The following is a 27,817-nucleotide window of genomic DNA, read 5'->3' as shown; positions in this document are numbered from 1 at the left end:
CCTTCCCTTCCCTTCCCTTCCCTTCCCTTCCCTTCCCTTCCCTTCCCTTCCCTTCCCTTCCCTTCCCTTCCCTTCCCTTCCCTTCCCTTCCCTTCCCTTCCCTTCCCTTCCCTTCCCCACTGGCAGGGTGGGAGCCACGTGGGTGTCCCCAGCGGTTCAGCTGTGCCGCTCTCGGATGCGGCTGTTACGGAGAAATCAGACCATTTCCGTGCCTGTGGTACAGGATTTCATTGTTCCTCTCTCGTGGGATCCTCTTTTGTTTCTCCATATGGCGCTTTCAGTTTTTCTCTCCCTTGCCAGCCTTCTCCTCCTAAGCACTTGCTGTGCTAGTGCTCATGGGCTCTGGCTCGTCCTTTCTGAGCACCTGTGTCTGTTTGTCCTCCTGGCAAGAGCACCCTTGGTTGGGTGCATCCAGCCTGGGGGAAAAGGGGAAGGTTTTACCATTCTTGTGGAGCAGGGGCATGTGCCCTCCAGCCTTCTTCCATGTGGCCTTTCCTTGGCACTGAATCACAAGGGAAGGACCATCCTCTTCTAGGTGTGGGCTCAGTCCTTGCTCCTCACACCTGCAGGAGGGCTCTCCTGGTTCCCAGCCCTCTATTAGCAGACCTGCCTCTCTTTATGCAACTGAGCTGCTGAGCTTTCCATTTTATCCTTCCCCCTCTTCTCCCCTGCTCTTAGTCTTGACCTGTAATCTTTTCTCTTCTTGGATCAAGTTATAAGCTGGAGATGATCTCTTTTTGGTTTTTTTTTTTTTTTTGGGCTCTTGTTGAATGCCAGAACTCAGAGGTTAATTCACCTGGATCCAGCCTCTCCTTTCTGTGCTGTCTCACTCATACCTGTGTTTGCTCATCCTGGAAGAGTGAATGTTTTCAGTTTAAGCCCTTAAAGGAGGAAACTCTTCTTAGTGGAACAGCTTTAGTCAGCTCAGGCTGCTTAAAGGAATCTTATTAGGTGCTGGAGTATGGCTCACACTTCCAAGGGTCTCTGAGCTGCTTCTTGGTGGATCACAGCGAGGTGGAAGGTGCCTGAAACATAAGTCAGGGAGGAGGCCTTGTCTGGGGGTTATTTTGACAGTCACAGCTACTAAAGGGTCAAATTCAGTCTGTGCTGCTTTTAGTGTTCGACTTGAGAGCCTGGAAACCCATGAAATGCCAGTGAAGGGCTGAAATTCCCTCATTTGCCCTCTTTGCCTGGCTTCTGCAGAGTGGCACAAGGAGCAGACCTGGAGGTTGGAAAGGCTTTGAAATAGAAACGTTAAGGAGGGCGCGGGACGAGCTCTTGGCTGCGTTTGCTGGCTCATCTACATCGCTCGGGGCCTGCGTGCTGCTGCACAAAGAGGCTTTTCATCCTGGCTATGAGACACGCTGACCTGGTTCGATTTATGGGAGCTTTGCTTCCATCACTGTGAGCGTGTTTGTTTGGGGGCTGGAACATAACCAAGAGCATTTGTCTCAAAAAGAAAATCCCAGTTCTCCTTTTTATAAGCAACCCGAGCAGGAAGAGGATGAGACCAGGTGAGCACGATCTGCAGTTGTTGCAAGACTGTGGTTTAAAAGCAGACCAAAGGAACCTCAATCTGCAGTGTGGAGACAGATTTTAAAAAAGGAGTGTGAATGGCTCCTGTCCTTGGGGTGCTGAGCTCGTCTCCTGCAAAGTCGCAGCTGTTTCCCCTTAGTGCTGCAAGAGCAGATGAGCAGAGCAGTTGTTTGCAGCGGGCTGGAGCTGGGGGTTTCTGCAGCCTGCAGTGAACACTGGTTTTGTTCTGTTGTATTAATGTTGGAAGAAGCTGCTGGCGTTCACTTCTAGAAGCTATTTTTACAGGCACATGTAATCACCCAAAGTTACGTGATACCTTCTGGGTGTCTGGATGCAGGAGAGGTCCGAGCTGAGATTTTTTTTGGATGGAAAGGCGGAAGACTCCTCTGGGCAGATGCATGCCAGCCCCACACAGACGAGCTCACCTTGCCTGTGCTGGGAGGACAGGCAGAGTGTTTCTGGGAGCGTGTCCCTGCATGATCTGCCCCGCCGCTCTCAGCTGTTCACAAACACGTGTCTTCTGCTCGGCGGCGCCGTGAGCTGGAACCTGGCCATGGCTCTGGGGCTGGAGCTGATCCCCGGTGGGATTGCTTGGGAGAGGAGAGCCCAGTTCCTTTGAAGTTGCTGCGCTGTTTAATATTAAAAGTCAGCGGTATTTGCTTGCATGTCTTGGCCAGGTCAGTTTTGTCATGGGGTGTGTTTGCACAGTGAGAGCTTGTTTGGAAGAAACCAAGAGAGGCCAAAACCAGCCCGACACTTACATGTCTTGCATCTAATTAAATTTTGGTTCTGGTTTGTTGCGTTCCAAGACATCCTTTCCTGAGAACTGGGAATTTGTCAGCTCAGGGATCCTTATCCTGGCGGTGGAAACGCCCTGGGTCACCTCCTGGGCGCGTGTGCAGGGCTGAGCACAGCAGGGCTGCAAATGCTATTATAATATAAATAAATAATCACAGCTCAAGTGTGACGGTCGCACCCAGGGAAATGCGGCGCGGCAGGAATGCTGAGCTCAGAAATGAGCCGTGACATTATTTTAGGCTTGGAGACACTTTATGAAAAGTGATTTAAAGGATTGCAGCTGTTTGATTTCACAGATGAGGCAAGTGAGAGGAGATGTTGGGAAGGGGCAGGAGGCAGTGGAAGCAGGCTGAGGGATTTTTTATCTCCCGTCATATAAAGCCTAAGGGAACATCCAACAAAATGGGGGGAAAATAGTGTATTTCAAGTAAACAAACAGAAATATGCTTTGTACATATGGGCACCTCCTCCCAGCAGCATGTTCCACAAGCTACTGCTGAGTTTGGAGCTGGCAGGGAAGATCCAGTACTGGTTGAGTGAGGATGTTTGCTGTCTGGTTTCACTCTTGGTTGCCAGCTTTGGGCAGGGCTGTGAGCCCGTGGGTCTGACCCAAACTGAGCTCTCTCCGATGGCTGACGCAGCAAACAGCTGCTTCCACTGGGTAAGCAACACACTCGGGTGTCTTCCTCCTCGCTGGTCCCAGCAGCTGCTGGGAAGGGTGAAATGGGTGCAAAATTTTATAATGACCCTGAATTTAATTCTGTCTTAGACAATGACTTGCAAAAAGCTTTGGCGAGTCAGCGTGCTTATAACAGGAAGAAGGAAGCTTAGTGAAAAGGTTCTGGTTTGTTTGACTTTCTTGAGGTAAAACTAAAATCTCCAATAATCAGCAGTTTCTTCTTAAGGGCACAGAGTGGTTCTTGGCCAAAGTGCAGGGAAAACATTTTTGTTTTCCATATTCATTAGCTGTAATGTTGGGGTGCGCAGTTGACTTCTGTCATATTCAGCTTGCAAACAGAGGAATTGTTTGAATGCTCCGTGACCTTTAGCTAAAGGTGAAAAAACACATTACTTACGCTCTTAACCTTCTAATGTGTCCAAGGTTCATGCTCTTGCAAAGGAAACTTTTGCATGAAGGATATTCATTTTCAGGCAACCTGCAGATATTTTTTGTAAATAGATCAATTTTCCTGTGTAGTGCATGTCCCCCTTTCTTTATAAAATCTCTTCATGATCAGTATTCCCCAAGAACAGAAGGGTTCCCCTCGTTTCCTCCTGTGTGAATCCAGTTTCTTGCTGTGACCTCCTTACCAGCCTTCCTGTTAGTGGCCTGACATTTCAGAGCAGGAATGGTGTGGCTTTGGATGCAGGCTGGGCTTTCCAGGAGGGTGCTATCAGGTGCTGGAGATGCTGGGGATCAGGGCACATAAGGTGTCCTCAAGCAGCAGCATCTGTGACAAAACAGCTTCTGCTTTTGGGGTGCTTTAAGTGTTTTATGTACTAGAGATGCTAAACAGAATTGGGGTGTGTACACGTTCATATGAAATTGGTGCTCCATCATCACTTGAATTCCCCTCTGTGGGTGCTTTACCTTCCCTACTCAAGGAGGCTCATTTTGCCTCCGTCCTGCTGTTTGCCCCATTCCCTGCACTCAGCTTCATCTGGGATGGAAAGGTGAACTTAGCTCTCCTCAGCTCCTCTACTGCAGCTTTGAGACCGTTGTGCTTTTCCTGTGCCACCTCTCCTGCCTGAGAGCAGCTCAGCAGGTCCTTCATTAAGCTCCCCACTCTCCACACAGCCCTTGTGCAGGAGCGTCCCGGCCCCATGGCTCGTTTGCTTTGGCCCATGATAAATAACTTCCTTGTCTGCGTGAGCCACAGACAAGAGCTTGGTGCAAACTTGCGTTGTTGATTTGGTGTCCAAGCCAAAAAGTGGCCTGGGGGGAATGGATTGCCTTCTCTGCCCAGCCTCCTCCTCCCAGCAGCTGGAGCAGGGCCAGTTCAATGCAGTCCTGCTGTGGAAGGTGCTGCCAGGAGGGAGGCGCAGGCTCCGGGGATGGCAGGAGCTCGCTCCTCTCCACGGTGACACGGTCGGTGTGGCACAGCAGCACCAGGTAAGCCTGCACAGGGACACTCTGCTGTGCCTTGCTGCTGCTGTGGTGGTTTTCCTTGGAGTAGTTACTCACACTTTTGTCTCCTGGGAGCAAAATGCTGATCTGTGCAAGTGGTCCAGGAACTGGAGAAACTGAGGAGTTTATGGTGCACCACCTCTGAGCACAAAGAACAGCCTCCTGCTACCAGCTGAGAGAGGGGAATCCTGAATTCTGCTGCTAATGTTTTAAGGAATGACCTGAAAATAAAAGACATACCTTGGAAATACTGACTCTGATCAGGTCTGTCACGAGAACTCGGCTCTATCTCTCTTGGGTACCTTTCCAGTGACAGATTGCATTAGCTCTGAGCAGCTCAGTGGTGGATTTCAGAAAACTGGCTTTCTGCTCTGGGACTGGGAGAGCATGGAGGTGAAAGAACAGGACACCTAATTCCCTGCCCTAGGGTCTCCCTCCCATTGCTGGGAAGAAGTTGGCTTACAACAGTTTGTATTTAAATCTTGTTTTCCGTAGGATACAGCCTTTATCCAAAACACTTCTTTTACTTCAAGCTACAGTAAACTTCTGTGGTTGCTCCCTAATCTTCTTTTTGGACGTGATTTGATGCAGAAGGTGATGCTTTGCTTTTGGTTGATCTCATGATTGTAAATCCACAGGGGAAGAAAGAACTTCCACTGCTTATGTGGTTTGGCAAAGGCACTATAGCCACTTTTGGAGCCTTTTCCTGTGCTTCAGGCCTGACTGATTGCACTGCCCCACCAGACCCTGGAGGCACCTTCTGCAAGACTGGGGACTCTTGCTGGTTGTCACAGCATTTCTTCAAAATACCGAGCAAGTGAAGGATTCACTGTGGAGGTGTAAGGAAGAGTAGGGGAGATGGAAAGCTGACAGGGTCCTACGTGGACCTGCAGATAGGTTGTGGGTGTTGTATGGGAGCAGGTGTGGTGGGAGGGGGTGAGGGCCTGTGCTGCAGAGGAGACGTGCTGATGAGCTGAATAACCTGGTGCCTTTTATGGTAGAAGCTTGGGTTTGTTGTGTGAGGAGAGCTGCTCACCCTGGCTGTGCGTTCATGGCTCCAGGAAGCGCAGCACCAGGCGTGGGGGCTGGAGGAAGGGCAGCCGGGCCATTCCCGACTCAAAGGCGCCTGGATGCGACTGGGACAAAAGTCTTGTGATGGGGAGAGGCTGAAAAGCAGCACTGTAGTGGATGTGCTGCTGCTCTGTGGGCACCTCTGGCTGCTGGGGAGAGGGCTGGCAGCTGGCTCCAGCACTGGTCAGATGACTGGGGAGCCACAACAGCTGAGAGCTGTCCTCACCGAGACGTGACTTCTCCATCAATGGCACATTCAGGCAGGGCAGCCAAGCACTGCTGACAGCCCTGCTTTGCTGGAGAGGACACCGAGAAGGGTGCAGTGCTCTGCAGCTGGTATTGGATGCCATCAGTGCTGGCAGCAGTCGTGGCCTTGGTTGCAGGGATGGCAGCAGAAATCAATGCCTTCCAACGAGGGGCCACGCGCGCTGTGGTCACCTCCTAAAACAAAAGGCCAAGTCAGCAGCTTCTGAGAGATGGATGGCAACGAGACTGTCTGGGAACAATAAAGGCATTTGTCTTTTCAGCACATGCTGCATCCCTGTAGGCAAGATAAAAATGCATGTATTCAGCCAGGTTTTTATTACTGACCTTATCTTCAATAGGAGAGCTGATTGTGGAGGAGTTATTGTTTAGTTTATGTTGTTGATACTTTTTTCTTAAACCTGCATTGAGCTCCTCACGGGGTTTTGGGGAGGAAGTTGGGCAGACAGCATTGTGCTTGTGGACAGCCTGTTTGGATCAATAATCACCTCCTTTGCACTTCAGAGGAGGCTTTCAGCAGCAGAGGATGGTTCCTCTGGGATGGGGAGGCTGAGCATGGTGGGTTGTGTGCCACTGGCCCCCTCACAGCCTGAGCTGTGTCTGGACCTTATGCAGTGACTCTGCTACCACCCTGGTTCCTCCCAAACCTTTCCCCTTCCTCCTTCCTCCTACCTTTGAGAATTGGCTTTGGGAAAAATTATTTTCTTCAGGCAAATGCTAAAAAGTGCATTTCTTGGTCTAATGAGCAAATGCTGTGCTGCCAGTGCCAAGGGGTATCCAGGCACCAGAGAACTTTTCCCTTTATTGCTAAAATAGGTCACACTGCTGGTAGAAGATGTTATGGAGCTTCTTTTTCCGAAGTTGAGGGTGTGCAGAGGTGAGGTGGGTCCCCTGTCTCTGACAAAGCCACCAAAGTGGTGGCCATGCTGCTTTGTGCACTCCACAAATGAACTGCTGGATATTCTGTGGCTCTGGCATGTGCCAGGCTGGGATATGCTGCTCCATGCTGGTTGTGTGGTTCTGGGGGTGCAGGAAGCTCAACAAGCCCCAGGCTTCACCAGGGGATGAGATGGCTTTGCAGTCCAAAGCTGTGTGGTCATTTTGGACACCGTGTTGGGTTGCTCTGGGCCACGTGGATGTGCCAGAGCAGCAGCTGTCAAGTGTCCAGCTGTGGCTCTACGTGCCACCAGTGCCACGGTCTGGGGAGCAGCAGCCCTGTGCCATCACCCATCACTTCCCCTGTGGTTAACCATCCCCAGAACGGCACGGCAAGCTGCTCACGAGCAGCAGGCACAGACCAGGCATCCTTTGTGAGATTAGATAAGAGCCAGTTCACGAGAAGTGAAGGGATGTTTTGGCATTGTTTTTTCTCACTGTGCCACACCAGTATTAATTGGCCTCATCGAATGTTTCAGCAGAAACAGCACGTTGCTCGAAAATAAAAACTATTTGCCGTAGAGCTCTGGGTGAGCTGGTAAGGAGCAGCGTTAATCTGCGGTGGAGGTGGCGAGGAGCTGGCGTTTGCTCCTCGAGGAGCGTGTGCGGTGCCCAGGCCTGTTTGTCTGCCTGCAGAAGGTGACAAGGACGGCGTGGGGCAGTGGCTTCCACGGGCTGGGCTCTCCTGCCCCGTGCCCGGTGCCGCCACTCGAGGCGGCCGCGGTGCCGCTCTCCGCCGGGAGCCGGCCCCGCTGGCGGATGTGGTGGCCGACCCCAGGCTGCTCCTCCTCGGCGTCACGGCCAAACGAGCACCGGTGGTTTTGAAACAAAGCTGTTGTACACCGAAACTCGGCGGGGAGCTCCCGGTTGCTTTCTCGGGCTGAGGACGCGGTAAGAACCAGGACGGATCTCACGCTCGGGCCGTGCTGCAGGTCCTCGTCTGGCTGCACTCTGGGTCTCCACGGGTTTGCTCCAGAGCTGTTTTCCAAGGAAGCCAGAAGCGCTGGGTGTTTGTACTTGTTTTTCTGCTGGTGGGAGGAGGAAGAGAGGAGGAGCAGTTTGCCTTTCTGTTGCAAGACCAGCTCCGGGTTTCCTTTCTGCAGGCCTCCCGTCCCTGAGGTCTCCTCCTCAGAGTCTGATTCTTGGAGCCACGGGAAGGCCATGAGGACGGAGCAGTCCTGTGGATGGTGTCTGTGTGGATGTGCTTGGAGCTGGGAGTGCAGGGTCAGAGGTGCTGCTGGCTGTGGCATTTCTGGCACCGTGTGCTGCGGGTCAGCGCCTGGGGATGCTTCCAGCATCGCTCTCAGACCTCCCCTTCTTCTTCCTGGAAGATGAGGCAGCCAGGGCCCAGCAGCTGCAGGCAGGGGAAGGAGGAATGAAGCACACCAGCAAGTGCACGTGTCCAAAACAGAAAGCGAGAGAGGCAGAAGGGCTGCCTGCAGTTGTTGGCTTAGTGTGGGGGTTACCCTGAGGTCGGGGACAGCACTGAAGAGTTTGCTAGAGACTTTATGGTAGGTAAGGCAGCAGGCTGGAAGCTTTAAAATAATTTTAAAAGGTGGGGGTGGGTGGCTTCTTCATTTTTTGTTCTGTTGGGTTTTCTCGTTGTGTTGCCAAGAACTTTTCTGTAATACTGCGTTCAGGAGCCTCCCTTTAAACTGTTTGATTAGCAAATCTAAATGAGCCTGGTAGAGTCAGGTTATTTAGGGTAGAAGGATTTACCAGGAAGGGGATGGAAATGGTGTTCTTGGCACTCCCTAAACAAGGGATGACACAGAAGCCTTGAGACTCAGGGTGCTTTCCCTGGTTCTCCCTCCCAGCACCCCACACAGGAGCAGCAGGAACCTGTCCAACTTCCTTGGTGGGCAAAAAAGGATGCTTTTGGTCCCTTAGGCTGGGCTTAAGTACCTGTTCAGTCTTCTGCACGAGGAAGCGTTTTAATGAGGCCACTGCTGGGTCTTCAGCTTTTCATTTATCTAAAGATTTGCCTGATGCTGCCCTGTTCTGCTGGGGTGGCTTGTGGTGGTGCTGTGACACTCTCAGTGTCTGTCTGGCCTTGGCAGTGCTGCTGGTGCTGGCCTCCTCCCCCCAGTCTGATTTGCCAGGGCCCCTGACTATCCATAGTCTTTCTGTTCTTTGATTTCTGTCATGACATCTACTGAATTCATAAAATCTGCAAAGATTCCCAAAGTACATCCCCGTGGGAGCACCAGAACCACAAGGAACAACAGGAAAGTTGATGTAAAAGGAAGAAAGTCCCTACTGGAGGCAGCTGGAGATTTGAAAGGTCTGGAGAGGGTGCTGTGGCAAATCAGATTTGTGGGGTGGGAAGAAGGTTTGCAGAGGGCAGGAAGAGATGCAAAGAGAGGGAGAGGAGGAGCAAAATAATAGAATTGAGCAAAACCCAGCAAAACAATAGAGAAGAAAAGAAGCAACGTGTAGTTTGGGGCTGCAGGGTTCTTTAGTTGTTTTATTTCAGGTGTCTTGGAGTTGCCCATGAGCAGGTGCTAGAAATTTGAGGTCAGGGTGAGGGCTACATCGCATTTGTGTGATTCAGTGGTGGGGAATTCAGGTGGCACCCTCTGGGTGCTGCTCCTGTGTCTGTGTGGAAGGTGCAGAGGTGCTGGCAGCCAGGTGCCTCCCAGCTGGTGTCTTTAAAACTCTGCTAGAGAAAATTGAAACCTCTTCTGAGTCATAGAACCATTTAGATTGGAAAATACCCATAGAACCATCAAATCCAATCATCAGCCCAGCACTGCCAAGTCCACCAGGCAGCTTGAAGGCAACTCCTAAACCTTTCTGGTGTTTGCATTTGAAAAACAGTCACAGCTCACAAAGCAATTTACTGGAGTAACTTTCTGAGCAATTACTCCACCTACATCTTCCAGGGCTTCTACGGTGCCTCTTAACAGTTCATCACAGGGCACAGAAGTTGGTCAATTTTAATCCTCCTCACTAATTTTTAGGTTTTGTTTTCTCCTTGTAAAACCCAACACGGATGTAAGCAAGGCAGAGCAGGTCAGAGGCACTTCAGGCCATGCCAGCAGGTTCTGAGCTCCACCAGCCATTTTCTGATGGGGTTAGAGGAGGCAAAAGCTCAGCTGAGTGTGGGCAGGGGAAAAGGAAAAACAGATGGTTTTTGGGGCATGCAAGAGCCTTTTTTTTTTTTTTTTTTTTCTCAAGGGCACAGCCTTTGAGCCTCCCAGACGGGTAATTCTTGTTTATACACCCACAGAAAGTGACGGTCCTGGTTTTGGACCTATTGGTGTGTCTTCCCAGACACGATGTGTTTGTTTTGTAGGTGGATGTCAGGGGCTGCATCACTCTTCTATTTAAATATTTATTTTTAATTTAAAACCAGGACAAGTGTGAACGTGGGGAAGCTTGTTTGTAGGCAGGGATTCTGCTTTGGCTGGGCTGGAAGAGCTGATGGGCTCCAGAGCTGAAGGAAAAGCAGCTTTTGGGGCTGCATCCTCCCCACACACCTGGGTTTACAGCAGAACAGCCGTGGGAGGATGAGTGGACGCTGTCCAAGTCTTGCCCTTCTAAATGTTGTAAGAACCTGCCTGCAGCCACTCCTTGGCCCACAGGCTGAGGTCTGGGATGGCCAGGCTGGAGCTGGGGCTGCAGAGGTCTCTTTGTTCCTGATGTTTCCCAGCACTGGTCAGAGCAGAAAAGGAGCTCCACCACACTATTGCCTGACAGTGGGGAGAAATAAACTTGATTCCAAAAACTGGCACAGCTTTCTAGGCACAAGGGGTGGTGGCCATAGGAAACCACAATTCCCCTTTCTCCTCCCTTTGATATTTGGCCTTTTTAGCTTTTGTGCAAGAGAGGTTGGATGTGAGGTAGGGGATCTGCTTTTCTTGGCTCTCTGAGGCTGAATGTTTATAATCTGATTTTCTTCCTGACTTTTCCAGAAAATCTCTCATTGTACTCTCTGATGGTCAAACATGTTGGGCTTTGATACTCCTAGTCCACAACTTGCTGGAGGACATCATGACATCCACTGTGAGACTGCTCTTTTCACTTGCAGCTTGGGAGAGGGGATCTCCAGGCTCAGGTTCTTGCTGTTTAAGCTCCCAAACCCTTTCTTTGCCTTCCATTCACCTTGCTAGGACAATTCTGCAGCTTCCATATTGATCTTCACTACATCAGATCAAATAATTCCTGTTGGGGTGTAGACCCCCGTGCCCACATCAGCTGCATGTATGTGGTGTCTTATTTATTACTTTTTTTTTTTCTGTAGACCCTGAAATTCCCTTTTTTCATTTTGAAGAAGTTTAAGCTTTCTTGTTCCAGTTGAGAACTGTTCAAAAATAGACTCCCAGGTGGAATTGGTTCTTCTAAGGTAAATGTGTGTCAGTGTTACCAGGGTTATTCTGTGACAGGGTTTTCTATGCCATTGCTGAAGGTCTTAGTTAATTAGATGATTAGTCTGCTGGTCAAGTATCAATCTGCAAATAAAAAATAGCAGTTGAATGTGGCTGCCTGAAATACTGCTGCTGGAATCAGTCTGTGGCACAGAGCAGGAGGGCTTCTTATTTAATTAAAATCAGGAACATACTGTACTGTACTCTCCAAGGGTCAAGGAACAAAAGGGACGTACACATAATAAGTAGCAAACTGTCCTTTCAAACCCCTTGAGCTCAGCCCAGGGGAGCTGTGTTTAAAGGAACATTTTCAAGATAACATTTATGATTTTTCTTCTGTCCTTTTTCCCCCCCCTTTTTTCCTTTCTCCATGCTGCAGTGTGGACTATTGAAGCTGAAAGTATCCTGTGACTTAATTTTGCTCTTACCTGTTCTCACTCTTGGATTCACAGTTGTCATGAGGACTGCTTGGATGCCAAAAATCCATGTGTGGGTGCTCAGTGGCTGGGTTGGGCTTGCTGGGGTCCTTTCCCAGGAGCCAGCCCTGCCTGCAGCCCCAGGAAAAGGCTGGATTGAACAAGGGGCTGAGCTACCATTCCAATCATGAGACTGGGAGTTACTGGGAACCTTTTGTGGCGGGCAAAGCACTGAGCTTTGCGGCCCAGTGCTTCAAAGGAGGAATATCTACGTGTTGTATTTGAGTTGTTGTGTGCTTGCTTGAGAGCTGCCAGCAGCCTGACGAGCTCTCCTGTGTTTGTTCCCGCAGGACGTGGCGCTGTTGGAGTACCAGCATCATTCCAGGGATTTTGCTTCCCACCTCCCGCCAGGGTCTATCATGCAGCCGCAGCGGCGGAGGCCGTCCCTGCTCTCCGAGTTCCAGCCGGGCAATGAAAGGTATTGGCTCCCTGCCTGCACCCAACAGGGCTGGGGTGGGAGCAGGGGGCTTGAGATGCTGGTTTTGGGTCCTGACCACCAGTTCGGATTCCTTCCGCTCGTGAAGCGGCGCCTTTGCCTTCTGGTTCCTTACCTTTGGCCATCATGCCTTGTAAAGGAGTCTTGAAAACGAGAAAAACCAGGAAACACCCCGTCACTTCTGTGGAGCCTCGCGTGTCTGTGCCTGGTTGTGTTGGCTTCTTCAGCATAGGAAGTGAAGCCGTGTGGTCGGGTTTGGTCTGTGGCTCCCCAGGCTGCAGGGAGGAGTGAGAAGAGCTCATTTCCTCCCCCATCTCCGCTTCCTCTGCTGCTGCTCTTCCTCCCCACTTTCATTGTTTTTGTTTCTCTTTCTGCATTCCCCCCATAACTTTCTCTGAGCTGCTTTTTTTCCTCTCCCTGTGTCCCTGTTCCCTGTCGTAGCCTCGTGGGAGGCTGGCAGAGTTTTAGGTGCAGGTCAGGCAAGTGCTGTGGCTGGGAATGCTGTACAAGCTTTAACCACAGGAGCTGATTTGTTTGAAGGACATCACTCTCACTCTCTGTTTCAGTGCAAAACTCTGCTCTCTCTCTCACAGTTTCTCTTCTGCATTCAGTGTTTAGTGGTTTGGGGAAAATCACTGGCCTGGAAGTGAAATAAGAGCCTGGCTACAGTAGATATACACAAAACAATTATTTTAATACTTAGTCTAAGAACAAATCAGTGCAGAGTCAGAGATGTATCTCTAAATCATTACTGTTAGGGGAGAGGAGTAAGAGCTCAGGGTGCTGAATGCATAATAAATACAGACAGCATCCTCTTTTTCTAATAGGTTTGGTTCAGCTTGGTACTGAGAAGAAAGAAATGTGAGAATTTGGAGGCAAAAAGTGGCTTCCAGAGTTCATTTTGCATCTGGACGTGCCCTTCTGGGTTATGTGTGTGGCACCTGCATGTACAGAGGGTCGTGCCACTTTTGATAACCCATAATTTATTGCAGCATGTTGCACTGCCTTGGCTCGCTTTGATTTCTCAGTGTTTTCATTTCTTAGCACAGAGTAACACGGTTAAGTTGGAATTGGGTCAGATTTAGCTAAATTTGGGGGAGATGGGTAAAGAGGACCCAGCAACGTGCTCCTGTCTGTTTTTGTTTTTCACACTACTGATGGTTTCCAAAATGGAGAAGCAGTTCTGCTCTCCAGTAATATGCTGTTTAAAAAAAAATGGCCCTTGGTTTTTCTGTATCACTAAAAAAAAGCCCAACTGCAAACCTTGGTGTCTGCTGCACCACATGTCTGGTCTGGTGTGGTCACCCAGGCATCTGCCTTTGGCTTACAAGTGTTTCAAAGTCCCCAAACTTTATTTTTATGTTGACAATCACATGAATGTGGGTAAATGTTAATCAAAGTTGTCAGGGGATGTTACGCATCCACATGCTTACCATGATACCTCATTTTCAACCTCAATGGTGATGCTTTGGCATGCTATAAAAAGAAACTCTTTTAATAACTTATATTTCATCCCTTTTCCCCTTAACATCCAAAAAATAGTACTTCTTCAAAAATTATACTATGTAGTAATTACAGCTAAAAATACTGCTTCAGTTCAGTTGACATCTTGTGCCAGAATGCTGGGATACAGAGTCATTGAAAAATTTTGAGGGCATCTGGGGATGCAGAAAGAGTGTGGGGGAGGGGTCTTAGAAGAAATTAGGAAGAAATTTTCAATCCAATGTAATTAGTGAGGTGATTTTGATTGGGTACCATTGGGGTTGTGGAAGTGTTAGTCTGTTTTTTTCAGAGCCAACTGCTGTTTCTCTGCATCTTTAAGCTCTACACTTAAAAATCCATCCTCTGGGGGCTTTGCTGGTTCATCTTAGTGGTCTGAGGAGCTGCTGTAACACAGCTCCTGCTGTGTTGAAAGAGGAGCCTTTGAGTGGTGGTCGCTCAGCTGAGGGTCCCAGGGCCAAGACTCTGCAGCAGGTTGGGTTGGTCCTTGGTGCCCTCCCCAAAAAATCGCTGTGGCTCTTCCTGGTGCAGAGCAGAGCCTGGATGAGGAGGATGGTGATGGCAGCTATGGCTGCAGCTGAGTCCCCTTGGCAGGCTCAGTGCCTTGGCTGTGTTCCTGGGCTGGGATTGATGGTTTGGAGCAGAGGCAGCTGGCTCTCAGCGTGAGGGGCTGGGAGGAGGGAGACCGAGGCAAACAACATCCACAACACGGCGCAGGGGTGAGTAGGGGGAAGCACAGGGGTGTGCTGTGTCTGAGGGGAAGAGCCTTGCTGTGTTCCCTGCCTGACAGCCCAGCTGGCACTCGGGGGTGCTGGGCACATGATGCTGCTCCCCTTGAAGCGAGTGTGAGCGGAGGGGAGCCCTTCCAATCCCCGTCGCTGCGGGAGTTCAGGGGAAGCAGCCTGTCTGCTCTTGGTTGTGGAGGCTGAAGCGCTTCCAGGATCTGCTCCTTGAGGAGATCAGCTTGCAAGTCTGGTGCAAGTGGGATGTGGCAGGCTGACAGCGCTGGAGACTGAGCCCCGTGTGCATTCCCAGGTGGACATCCCTGCCCTGCATCACCGTGCCTGGCACTCATGCAGGGCACTGCCTGCAGCTGCAGGGGGGTGCAGCCCTCGTGCCACTCGCTGCCAGCTCCTCCGAGCCCACCTGCCCGTGAGTGGCTGCTGTTTGCCCTCCTGTCCTGGAAACTGCAGGGATTCGCTTTACTCCATGTGCTCATTTTGGGGTGTTATCCCCTATTTTGGTTTTACCTTCCCTAAAGTCTCTGCAGGTTGTCTTTACACGTGGCACTGGGGGCTTGACCCTGTGGATGCTCAAAATCCCACAGAAATCATTTGGGCTTGCTTGGATGGTCTTCCTAGAGCTGTGCATGTTTTCAGTCTCTCCTGGCTGCAGTTTTGCTGTGGGCATCAGGTTACTTGTGATTCAGTGGAAAGGAAACAAGAGTTGAAGCACAATGGGCACAATGTGTTGAGGATTAATCAAGTGTTGTTGGCAAAAAGAGTGGTAACTTGCTGGAAGGAATGGAATGCTGAGATGGCCCCACATTTTGGGGCTTCCTGAGCAAGAAGCTTGTTGGGAAGTTGTAGACTGCCCTTCTCTACATCACAATTAAAAGTTGTCATCACCCCTTGGTGGCTGGGCAAAGAATTGAACTCCCTGTGCAGCAATTCTGGCTGGAAGAGGGAAGGAAAACCTGAACCACTCTGAATCTCTTGCTGCAGGGAAAATTGGCTCTGCCTGTCTTTGCAGGGATGTGCTGCTTTCCGTGATGGTTTTTTTGGTAGCAGGCTTTTTCTTGGAAGGATCCACAGACTTCCCCTTAGCTTGTTCAGTTGGCTGTGCCAACTGGTCTGCAGGAGTGAAGAGAAGTATTTCAGGATCTGCTGTTGGTACAAGTCGTACCATGAATACTTGCAGTGGAATGTCCTGGCAAGGTGACAAGGATTAGGGCTTTTTTCCCTCTTCTATATATATTTTGGTCCTCAGAAGAAGTGAGAAAAGCTGGGTTGAGTGTTAAATGGCAGGTGACAGAGGGTGAGGGATCTGAAAAATTAAGGAACTGGATTTTTCTAGCTTTTCATATGTGTTAAGATTTTAGAGCAAGGTTCCATATTAATGCAGGAATGCTGGGGTGGATACTTCTCTCTGCTTCTCTGGCAGAAAATGTGTCTGTAAATAAATTGAATAAATGGTATGTGTGTTAACACAGTATATTCCACCTTTATCCAGGATGAGTCACTACTTTCACAGAAGATTATTTTCCCAGTTGAGGAGACCCATGCTCCTTTTTCGGAGCTGTTCTGCTTAGCAGGCACAAGGAGGCTGAAGAGCTTGCCCAGTGTCGATCTGTGGGGGACATTTGGGATACATTAAACAGCTGCTGAGTTTCTGCAGCCATCTGAGGTAGCCAAGTGCAGAGGGGCACATGGAGAGCAGGCTGCATCACTGTGCCTCTTGTTGGGATTAATCCTGCTGGCCCAGGAGCCCAGGGAGGGGTGGGGAGCTGGGGCAGCGTGTGTGCTGCTGGAAATCACACACAGCTCTCAGGCTTCATCTGTGCTGGGCCAAATGGCACCAGCTGCTCCCAAGGTAACAGCACGACCAATTTGGTTTTATTTATGGTTTTTAATTAAGTTTCCATTTTTAAAGGTGATCCTTTCCTCAGGAGTGAGCGGCGGTGCGGCTGAAATCCCCACAGCCATATATCTGTGTCTCTCACACTGGAAATTATGTACCAGGAGCTGCAGTTTTTTCTTCCCCATAATTGAATGCAGGAAAACAACATCTGGAGAGGGCAGATGCTGGTGTGGAGGCACTTGGGGACAAGCCTTACCTTGCAAGCTCTGGTGTGGGCTGCCTGGCATGTCCATGGATGGACATGGAGGATGACCAAGGGCATGGGATGTCCCTGAAGCCATTGGTTCAGGATGTTCCAGCCACCCAGGACTGCTAAGAGGGCTTTACTGGCAGGCTGCAATTTTGGATGCCTGGAGAAAGCATGTGGTTGACCTTGTGGAGAGAGAGACAAATATTCCTTCTCTTCCTCTTGAGCGAGGCAGTGCCATTGTGTTAAAGCTTCTGCTGGTCCTGTCCATGAATAATTCAGGCTCTGTGTATGGGGATCTTCAACATGCAAGTTTTAAGCAAAGCAGCTGCTCTTATCTAAATTGCAGTTGGCTTGGAAGAAGGTGGCTGAGGGGTTGTGCAGGGCAGCCAAGCCACTGCTCCCTGCCCTTGTGTGGGAATGCACAGCCCCAGCATCCTGAGGATGCACATGGGTGCTTGGTCAGAGCTCCTGAGGAGCTGGGAGTCCTTCAGCTGGGCCACATGATGAGCTGAGCATCCTGCTCCAGGCTGTCCCACACCTTTGGCTTGGGAAGACTCCGTCCTGCTGCTGGGTGTGGGAGCAGCTCCATCTTCCCACCCAGACATGCAGCTCTTCCCATCCCATATGACAAAGGGAATAGATCAGCTGGCCCTGGATGTGTTTCTGTAGGTGCCTGGTGGCAGTTTGCTCCTACAAAGCCTCCGATTTCTCTCTTTAACCATCCCCAGTTTGCCCAGTCTCACACTCTGGCTCTCATTAGCTGTAAAGGGATTATTGAAACCTCTGACAAATCTTAGCATTGGCTATAAATAATTCACTTCAGCACCAGTGGTTTTCTATATTACTGTTTCTCAAAAGCATTTTATTGTCTGTCTGTACCTGTGGGGGTTGGATACTCTTTTTAGGACTTTTTTATTTTTTTGTGTAGACAGTTTCCCACCAAACCATCTCAGCTGGAGGAAATAAGCAGCCTCAGCAAGGCAATGGTTTGTCTTGGTTCTGCTTCCAGGAGACACTGAGAATCAGTTTTCCAGCCTGGTTATGTTGTTTGGCCCCACGGTGTAGGGAACAGTATTTGCAGATGGGAGCAACTCCTGAAGTGTGCTCTTGCTGGAAGTTAGTGAGAGCTGGTTTGGAGCCCTTGGTGCAGGAGGCTTCAGGAAGTCAAACTGTGTTTGCTGGATGTTGTAGAATGGCCATCATTCCTCCTGCAGCCACCTTGTGCTGCTCTGCTGAGGGAGGAATGGGAAGGTCTGAAGAGCCAGGGGAGGGCTGTGCTGCTCTGAGGAGCCAGACAGTGGGTTACTGGGGAGGGAGAGTCTTTGGCCTCCTGAAAAGGTTGTGCTTGCCCATTTCCCAGTGATTTGGTTCAGGAAAACACAAGTAACATCCCTCATGCTAAGATCTCATCACAACTGCTTTTACAAGTCCCAACCAAGGGCAGCTCAGGATATCTCATCTGATCATCTCACCCCAGCTCGCAGCTTAATGACTGGACTCAAAGATTTTAGAGGTCTTTTCCAGCCTTCAGGATTCTTTGATTCCTTGATACCCAGCTACTGGTGTTTTCAGCCCATGTTGTACCCCAAGCTGCTGTGGGATTTTATCTGCTCCTGCCTTCCTTCCACCCTCTGTGAGCCTGCTGAGGAGTCTGCCCCGGTGAGTGAGTAACACAGTTGTGCAGCTGGGAGGCTGCAATTCGTTTGTCAGGTTAGAATTAAACCAAAGGTCTCATCCTGGGTTACCTTGCTCCTCTGGACCTACCCTGAGCAGAGATGTGTGGGTTGGAATTTGGGCAAACCCTGGGCACCCAGCCTTGTGTGTCAGCACGTCTCGGGCTGCTCTGCTTCTCTGAAGTATTCAGTGTTTGTGGTGAAGGACTCAGCTGAAGACTAACCTGTCCCGCTTCATAATTAATGCTGGCATTGGCTTTGCTTCATTTAATTATGCACAACTCACATGCAATTAAAAACACTCTTTCCCTTCAGCAAAGTAGGAATCTCTGGAATAAACCAGATGAGTGGGAACTATTTGGAAAATGCAGCAAACCCCAAACTCGGTGTAAGGGGAGGGTTTTTCAGGCAGAGTAATTTTTTTACTGACAGCTGTGTTGTCGCTGTATAAAAGTCTGTTGTAAAGAGCTTGCTGCAGGTGGGGATGTGAAGAGTGAAAGGTGTGAAGGCTTCAAGCAAAAGCATTTGTGTTTGCAGCCAGGACAGGCTGAGCGGGTTGTGTTGGGCAAAGTAATCTCGGGAGCGGCTGGAAATTCCAGTGGATAAAGTTAATAGCTGTTCCAGTGGATGTGGAAATGGAAATAAAATAGCACCTTATAACATTGCAGCTGCTTTCCCTGGCGTGGCCCCTGCCTCGCTGTGAGTAACTGCCTTTGTAAAGCTCAGTGGTGCTCTTATCTTCAGAATCCTGTTTTGTTTTTTTTCTGAGTGGAACAGTTGTGTCGAGTTCCTGACAACTGCAGAGGTCTTGGAGCCATCCTTTGTCAATTAGCAGCTTCTTGGTAATATGGCCTTAAAAAGGGGGGAACAGGGAAAATAAATACTGATTTTTAATTGCCTCAGTAGAGCAGGGCCTTGGGTGTTGGAATATTTTAGCACCTGCCCAGCTCAACAGTTGCTTATTGTTCTGGGTTTCACAGCAGAGCCTGAAATGCTGGCATGCAGCTGTGGGCAGGCAGGGATTGCATGAAGGGCTGGGACCAGACAGCAGGAAACCTGAGAGGTGCCAGGAGAGATTTCTGGGCTTGCTGAGAAAAGTTGAGGATCCTTCAGCACAGAAGTGTCTGCAGGTGAAGCAGGCTGTGCTTCCATGCCAGGTTTCAGGGCTGTTCAGCTCTGGAAGGTTTGCTGTGTGAGCTGCACATTCTGTCTGGGATGTTGGAGCCTCCCCATTCTCCTGCCCCCTTTTTGCTGTGGAGGAGGAAGAGGATGAGCCAGATTCTGTTTCTGTGTGTCAGCAGCAAAGCCAAACCCACGGCAGCAGAACTTGGCATTCATGTGCTTTGTGCCTGCTGTTGATGCCGAATTAAAAAACAACACTCCCACTTTTGTCTTGATTTCCTGGGGCTGGGTTAAGGTGTCCGTGCTGCTGCAGGGGAGGGCAGTGCTCAGGGTGGCGGCCCTGAGAGTGTGGATTTCTGCAAAATCCTCTTTTTGGATGTGAGCCAGAGCCATTACAGCTTCAGGGCACTCTGGATCCTTCCATTTGTGCCATCTTCTCTGAGATTTTTGATGTCAGCAGTTGCAGTTTGTGGGTGGGGGGGCAAACGATGCAGAAGACCCCCTGTTCTATGCTTGCTCTTTTCTCCCTCCTCTTCAAGCAGCTCCAAAGGCTGTTAAGTTTGTTAGTGTTTGGTAACTGGGGAAGACACTTTACCACCAGCTCAGGAGAATTGCAACAATCTTGTTTAAAGGGAAAAGAAAAAAAACTCCCATGTTTTTTCACAAGCTTTGAATCTCCTGTGCTTCATTTTATTTTTTTTAAGGGACACGTCTGCCTGAAGTGTTAAAAAATCCCTTGGAGCTGCTGCAGCAAAGCTGATCCTAGGGCATAGTAAAAGGTTTGAGTGTATTTTTTGTAGGATCTCTTTACAATTCCCACAAGAGAATCCTGCTGAGGAAAACAGAAGTACAAAAAAAGTTTGTTTTCAAAAAAGCAAAGCGAAGCCCACTCTCCAGGTATTACCAGCTGCATCATATTTAGCAGGTAGAAGGTGTTTGAGCTCGATGTGACTCGTTGGTGCAGTTGCTATCACTGGATAATGTGCCTTTACAGCCTGCCAGCTCTGTGTCAGAGACATGCAACTACATGTGGCTGGTTTCTTTCCTCCCCCATCCTGGAAAAATAAATCCCTTCTGTCTAGCCATGGAGGAGTAGGCATTTTTTCCCCAGCATATAATCTTTGGTATTCCTACAGAAGACACCAAATATAAACACCGAGGCAGGTACCTTTGACTGAATAAGCCAAACGTGGCAGAGGGGGCTGTGCCTGGCTTTGGAGGCAGGGGAGGATTTATGGGGTAGATTTGAGGATTTGCCAAGCTTTACCTCTTTCTGACCAGCCCAACCCATGTGTCATGACAGGGAAGGCTCAGACCTGCAGCCTTACTCACTTTGTCCTGGTGCAGGGACAGCCACCCACTGCGCTGGTGGCACAGGAGATGACAGCAAAGCTCTCCAGGTGAGGAGGGGGACAGCAGGGTGGCCCCTTGGGCTTGGAGGGTGCTGGTGGTCCTGCTCCAGGACATGCCCCATGCCCAGCAGCTGAGCTCTGGGGCTGTGCCTTTGGGTCTGCAGGGACCTGAGATGTTTGAGTGCAGGGCCACCCGGCCTCCCCATGTGGATCTTGGAACACAAACCCTACGAGGAACGTTTGAGGGAGTTGGGGTTGTTCAGCCTGGAGAAGAGGAGGCTCAGAGGTGACCTCATTGCTCTCTGCAGCTCCTGAAGGGAGGTTGCAGATGGGGTTGATCTCTTCCACTGGGCAGCAACTGGCAGAACAAGAGGACACAGCCTCAGCTACGTCAGGGAAGGTTTAGGTTGGATATTAGGAAAAAAATTTTCACTGAAAGAATAATAAAATACTGGAATTGTCTTTCTAGGGAGGTGGTGGAATCACCATCTCTGGATATGTTTAAAAAAAGACTGGACTTGGCACTTGGTGCTGTATCTAGTTGTGGTGTTAGGGCACAGATTGGACTTGATGATCATTATTCTGTGATTCTGTGATCCTTCTGGAAAACTGAGCCCTCTCCTCCCTGAGTGGTTTGCAGTCATGGAATGGAGAAGAACAGGGGTAGTTTCTTTTCTAAAGACTCCTTTCCTTTTGCCCCCAGATCTCAGGAGCTGCACCTGAGAGCCGAGGGCCATTCCTACCTCTCTGACCTGACCAAGCCGTCGGAGCTGGAGTTCATTGAGAGCAAGAGGCCCCGCCTGGAGCTGCTGCAGGAGCCCCTGATGAGGCACTCGCCTCTCCTGAGCCAGAGCCAGCAGGGGGGCACGGAGGACCTCTCAAAGGTAAGGGGCTGGGGGCTGTGCCACCAGCTGGCTCTGGGGTTTACATTTTGGGCTTGTTGGAGCTGCCTTTGAGGCTCTGAGCTGCTGCTGAGTTCAGTGTAGGTCGTGGTTCCCAATGCACCAAGCAGTGCTTGGAGGTACTGGATGGTTTTCCCCGAGGTGGGGTGAGCACTTTGGGGGAACAGAAGCATATCAGCTTTCCCCATAACTGTTACAGTGATGGGCTTTTTTCTCTGGGCTGTCAGAACCATTTGGAAGCTCCTGTAGGCTTAATTAAGGATGGTCACGTCTGGCTTTTCTGGATACGCTGCCCTGATTTGATTTTTACTTGATGCTTCTCATTTATCACATCTCTTTATTTAATATTGGTGTTTGAAGGGCTGGAATCGGTTTCTGGTGGTTCTTTAATATAATCTTCCCCAGGAAAGCCTCTCTTGTCCCAGTCTCATTTAACAAAGCAAATCGTTTACTTACAATTGTCCCCTCTGTGCATGGAATAAATGTTGCAAAGAGAAATCCCTTGCTTGTGTGCCTGTTTGGATTTACTTTCATCTTCTCTTGAGGTAAATTGTATTTGATTTTACCTCCAGTTTGGGCGTGCTCCTGGTTGGCAGGAAAGTCTTGCTGGGTAAATGTGCTGGGGGCTCTGATGCTAGTGCTGAGGGTTGGTGCAGCTGCAGTCTGGAAGTGGAGTGAAAGGGAAGTCACATTCACAGCCAGGAAGATGGGGATGGTTTGCTGTATCCCTGTGGGAGCTGATTGAAATAACACAGACAAGAAAGCTCTTCCTTGGGAGTGCTGGGATATTCAGACATTTCTTATCCATACAATACTGGTGGTCCCTCTGACCTCGTATCTTTAACTCTGGAGTAGTTTAGATGCCAGGGGAGGCCTGGAGGCTCTGAAACATCCTCAGGGGATGTTGTTTGGGTGGCTGATGCACTGTTGTCCACCAGACAAAAAAGAGACCTCTCCAAAGATATGAGGAAAACAGGATGACTTTTCTGTCTTCACATTATTCCCACCAGCAGTTTTGTTCTGCCTCTCACCAGAAAACCATGGATTGTCTCAACTATTTGTTTCTAATAGGCAGAGCTGCTCTTGAGGAATTAGTTCATTAGTTTAGGGGCTGCATTTGCTTCTTGGTCTGTGACACATTTCCAGGAAGTACATGCATTTTATGGGGCTTAAAATATTTTTTAATGAAAGAGAGAGAGAGCTGAGATGCAATTCAGCAAGACAAGATTATGCTTTTAGTGGAGCCATTTGTAATTTTAGAGTCTGGAAGGAAGTAGAAAATGTGGTGTCCTTGACTGGTGAGAGCCTGAGTGGAGCAGGGATTAGTTGCTCTAAACTAGCAGGAGCTGCCTCCAGAGTGGGTTTGATGGAGCTCACTGCAAGACTGGATCATCTCAGTGCTGTTCAAGTGGCTGGGAGCAGAAGGCAGGTCTGGGACACAGGGTACATCAGCCTTTGCAGCTTGGGAAATTGGGTTAATGGCAGTCTTTTGCTGTTAGTCCTGAGCAGTTGTCCTCAGCCTAGTCTATAAACTGCTGGTGGTGGACATGAAGGTGGTGGAAAGGCTCCTGGAGCCAATGTGTGCATTGCTCTGAGCCTCAGCGTGCTGGAGGAGCTGCTCTGGCTGTGGGTCCAGGGGAAATGCAAAGAGCTGAGGCTGCCCTTTGGGCACAGCTCTGGGCACTGGCACATCTGGCCTGTGGACACAGCTGGAACTTCTCCCTGCACCCACGCTAAGCCAGCCACAGCTGAATTCAGCACTGGGCTCTGAGCTCACCACCTCGGACAGATGCTAAAGACCTTCCTGGGAGTCTCTGTGCTGAGGGAGACGTGTGTCCCGGGGCAGTGGCACACACACGGTGGCAGGAGATGTGTCCCAGTGACCAGAGCTGGAGAGAGATATTTGCTGTTCTGTCTGTGCTGCTGACTCAGTGTCTGATGAAGTCACTCAATACTTTATCTGGGGCAGCTCTGGCAGCTGGGTGAGATGCACCACATGAGCCCAGCATTGCTAAACACGCTGCTGGTTGTTTAGCCACAGTATCCCAGGAGCTCTTCCCTTACCCGTTACCCCATTCCTCGCTGTTGCAGTCACTGCCTGGGGAGGAGCTCGATTTACTCACTGGGGTAATAGTGTTAGGACTGGTCTTCATGGTGATTTTGCAGACTGAGCTCATTTTTGCACAGTAAGAGCTCCACAAAGCCCTCAGTAAAAAGGGTAGGGGTTTGGTTACACGCTCTGGGCGCCAGCCTGGCTGTCCCAGGGGATGTAGATGGAATGGATGCTGCTCTCAGGCAGTGGATACGTCCTGGTTTCAGAGCAGCCCTTGAGCTGAGATGCAGAATCAGGTCTGTGATGGGATATAAGTTTAGCACCTCACTGATAACCATTGATAACTGGATTTACCAACCTTCAGCCCAGGGGAGAGAAGTCAGCACCATTCCTGCACGTTTCCAAGGCCTTTGTTTAGACCCGTAATCCATGCTCTGAACATAGATGGAACAATTGATGGGGCAACTGCTGGTAACAGGCTCAGAGTTTTTTCCTCCCCTTAAGAGAAATGGATTTCTCATGTCGTTTATTCCTCATCTACCTCTCCCAAACCGGAGGAGAGCTGGGCCCCTTAAGCCCTGTTCAGTACCACTGCAGCCTCGCTCCAGGCAGGGCTGTAAGGAGAAGCTCTTGGATCAGTGCATTTTCCCTGCAGAAAACAGACACGCTTTTGGGCAGTGTGCCTTTCAAAAGCAGCAGCTTTCAGCTAAATCTCACTTGGACAAGTAAAAGATATTACCTTTGCTTATGAACCTCACATTGCTCATATCCTCAAACACTGGTGTTTCTTTTCAAGCCAGAGGCAGAAGGTTGTTTTCTTGCCTGTTTTACCCCACTTCAACATCTATTTCTCTGCTGTGTATTATGTTGTTTCAGTGCTGTAGTCCTGGGCTCCTGCTGCTGGATGGCCTGGAGGGCTCTGGGAGAAATGAAACCTCCCTATGCCCTCTGTGCCAGCTGGGGCTGATGCTTTTCCTCAGGAAGGTTCTCCCTTTATCTGGCCAACTAAAGCAGGGCTGTTTTTACAGTCACTGCAAGCCTGGGTGTGGGATGCACTGGAAAAGCTGCTATGATGTGGCCTTGCCAGGTGTGTTCTTGGCAGAGAGGCAGGAGCTGGTTCCCAGGACCCTCGATGGCTTCTGCTTTCTTTCCAGTAAAGTCATGGACCTCCCTCATGTAACAGCAACCAGGAGTGGAGCAGACAGCCCCAGAGAAGGCCAGTGGTGATGTGCACAATCCCTGTCCCTGCACACACGTGCACGGCTGGTGCCTCACTGGCATGGTGAGCATGGCTCATCTGGTCAATCAGTGCCTGCTCTCCCCTCTCCAGAGCTGGAGCTTCATCCTGCCTCTCCCCTGCCATCTCTTCTTATTCCTGTTAGGCTTTCGCTGTTCTTCTTCCCATTTTTAAGGCTGCTCTGCCACCACATATGTGGTTTGCTGCTCCTTCCTATAGGATGTGAGTCAGTTGTGATCTGCATTTAGTCCCCTTCCAAGTCCCCCAGCTGGCTGCACTTATGAGTGGCCTATTGCTCCAACAGGAATTCACTGACAGGGAGCCATGTAATCCCACGGGAACGGGGCTGGGTGGAGGCTTAGGAAACCTGAACCTTGCTGCCATCTGCCCTGGCAGGCTGCTGGTCACTGGGTAAGTCTCTTCCCCTTTCCCTGTCTCAGATTTCCCCATCTGTACAGGGACAATGCCATTTCCCTCTTTTGTAAAATAATTAACAACTGTGGATGGAAAAAGGCAATTAAGAAGCCATGTGTTGTTAAGAATTGGACTCTGTTTTACATTGTGCAAAGGTTTTAATTTCTTCCCTTTCTGCGTGAGCATTTTTGTTTTGTTACAGACTAAAAAATGGAATAAGAAAAGTATGTGTGCGGGGGGGGGGGTAGTCTTGGAAAAGACAGCACTAAGGTCAGGAAATAGGTATGGCAAAACAGAAATTAGGACAGAGGCTATTTTGCTTTCATGCATATCAATGCAGCTTTAAAAGCAATTAATTGAAAAAGGAGGAATTAACACATTTGAAATGCCTTTTTAATGATGCACTGAAGCCAGCAGCGTACATGCCAAATTTCACACTGGCTTGCCCGTTCCAGAGCCCAATTTACAACGAACTCCTGGAAGACAGGCTGTGGGATGGAGAAGGCTCTTGGCCAGCCTGCTAACTCCTGCCCTGGCCACGGGCTGGCAGGGCACCAGGGACAGCAGAAAGGCCTTTCGGGAGCTCGGCTTCTCCCTCGCAGCGCCGGCCGCTGCCTTGGCAGCGCTGCTCCATCCCCGCCACATGCGCCAGGGCAGAGCAGCAGGAGGCTCAGGTGTCTCTGGCAGCAGGGTTTGCCCCGGTACGGGCTGCAGGAGCAGTGCCACAGCTCCCAGCACAGATAGCTGGGCTGGCTGCTAAATCCCCAGTTGTGTTTCTGCTCCGTGGCTTTGTTATGGGAACATTGATCTGTTGCTGGGATTAACCTCTCAGAGTTTCCAGTGGGCTGGTCTCGCAGTTATTAATGAAACTGGCTGGAACTTGTGTTGACCTTGGCAGAGGCCCCAGTTGGCTTGGAGGTAACTGGCAAAGGCATAATCTCTAGTGGAGTAATGCAGGGCTGGGGGAAGGGAGCGGAGGGGGAGGACAGCAGCGGTGCTCGGCGGGATGCGTGGGAGCACGGGGCTCAGCACGCCGGGGGAATCAGCAGGCACAGCCCGGCAGCAGCTCGGTTCTGGCACCCCAGGCTCCCTCCTGGAGGAAACAGCCCGGAATTCCAGCGCCTGCCCGTGATTTATGGCTGTGGAACAATAGCGCAGAGGGGCTGGAGGATGGAACAAGCTGCGAGCGTCGGCCGTCCCTGGATGGGTGTCCTCCCATGGCCTCCGAGTTTGCAGCGGGGATCGCTCCGGGCTCTCCCTTCCCCACGGGAGGTTGTTTTTCACTTCAGCAAAAGAGCTCCGGGCTTGTTTCTTGGGTTTTTGTGGAATGTCTGCAGGCAGGGATAGAGAGACAGCGCGGGTCTGGTTCGCCCAGCCGTGCATCTCTGCTGGGAGAGGGGGAGATGCTCCCTTGGCCAGCTGTGCCCACATCTGGTGGGGAGGGGCTGGCTGCCAGCAGGCCCTGCAGGACACCCAGGCAGAGGGATTCTGTGGAGCTGTGGCAGCACCGATGCACAGGGGACACACCAATGCTGCCAGCACCCTCTTGCCCCATCCCAGTTATCCAGAACCCAGGTGAGATGCAGAGACCTGTGCCAGTGCCTGGATTGACCAGCTCTGTGGGAAATGAAATTCCTCAAACACTCTGCCATGAGAAGAACTTCTTGTCCTGAGGCCTTTGGGGTTGTCCACATGCTGTGTGGCCTCCCCACTGCTTCTTGGAGGAGTGGACTTCTGTAGAAGTAGCTCTAACCTCAGATCCGAGCAGTGAAATGAAACAATTTTAGCGGGTACAAACACACCTACGTCTTTCCTGCTTTTGTCCTCCTTCCCCTGCAGAGCACAGCAGTTCTTGTTAACTCTCCTTGCAGCTGGGCTCTCCCTCTGAAGCTGGGCCAGTGAAGTGGGCACCCAGCAGGAGTGAGTGGTGTGGGGTTGTTGAGTCCAGCAGCAGGAGTGGAGCTGGGGTTGTGGCGTCAGGAGGATCCTCCTGTGACGTGTTTGACACCCACCCATCTGCCATGTGCTTGCTCACGCTGTCACCTTGTGCCTGATAAAAATCTGGTTGCAAAAAAAAAAAAACCTATTTGGTGTGGGGTGGGGAATTTACGTTAGGGGAGCAATGATTCAAAGCTATTTCTGGGAAGATGAGGGACGTGTTGGCATTCTCTGTCATTCCAAGCATATTTAAAAGCTGAAATATTTGCGTTGTTCACGTTGCCACAGCACAAACACTTCTGGCTGGATTTCCCCCCCCGCTTTCCTCCCTGCTCCGAAGATAATTTCCAAATCATGGGAGGATGGGATGAGTGTCAGTGTGTCAAGCCCTGCTCAACTGCACATGAACACACACCTTTGGGAGCATGCGGTTGTGTGCAAGCAGAGTGGCTCTCCTGGCATGCCTTGGCAGTCCATTCCATTGCCCACTGTGCCAGGATGGCTGCAGGGGTGTCAGCAGCCTGTGCCATGCACCAGTGTGGACAGCAAGCCAGGGGAACAGCCTGAGTAGTGTTGTATCTGGAATTCCATCCTGTGCATGGATTTGTGCTGGTTTCATTTGAAAAACAGATGCTTTTGGGCGTTGCATATTCCTTGTGAGATGTTTGGTTTCTTCATCTGGACCTGGGCTGAGGGACGAAGGAAAGGAGCACCATGACTGCAAGACAACTGGTTTTATTCCATTTCTCAGCTGAAGCTCCTGTGCCCAGAGAACCGAATT

At 50.3% G+C, this 27,817-nt stretch overlaps 2 protein-coding genes across 39 annotated transcripts in view; one reads left to right on the top strand and one right to left on the bottom strand.

The window, feature by feature from the left end:
* Window positions 1-27,817, top strand: part of NCOR2 (nuclear receptor corepressor 2) — a 227,989-nt gene that overhangs the window by 71,031 nt on the left and 129,141 nt on the right. For all 38 annotated transcript variants that reach the window (XM_085593368.1, XM_085593374.1, XM_085593370.1 and 35 more), the window contains 2 exons: window positions 11,870-11,997; window positions 21,196-21,376. In XM_085593368.1, coding sequence (XP_085449494.1) covers window positions 11,870-11,997; window positions 21,196-21,376 — 309 coding nt within the window. The remainder of the gene's footprint in view (window positions 1-11,869; window positions 11,998-21,195; window positions 21,377-27,817) is intronic.
* On the bottom strand, window positions 93-21,234 carry LOC146766026 (uncharacterized). Its single transcript, XM_085593381.1, has 2 exons — window positions 12,131-21,234; window positions 93-11,187 (listed from the first exon to the last, which is right to left on the bottom strand). The coding sequence occupies exon 2, from the start codon at window positions 8,029-8,031 to the stop codon at window positions 7,285-7,287; it is 747 nt and encodes a 248-aa protein (XP_085449507.1). The 5' UTR covers window positions 8,032-11,187; window positions 12,131-21,234; the 3' UTR covers window positions 93-7,284.

This window comes from Lonchura striata, chromosome 15 (genome assembly GCF_050655825.1).
Source record: "Lonchura striata isolate lonStrDom1 chromosome 15, ASM5065582v1, whole genome shotgun sequence".
NCBI classification, from domain to species: Eukaryota; Metazoa; Chordata; class Aves; order Passeriformes; family Estrildidae; genus Lonchura; species Lonchura striata.
This window is presented reverse-complemented; position numbering and strand designations above follow the sequence as displayed.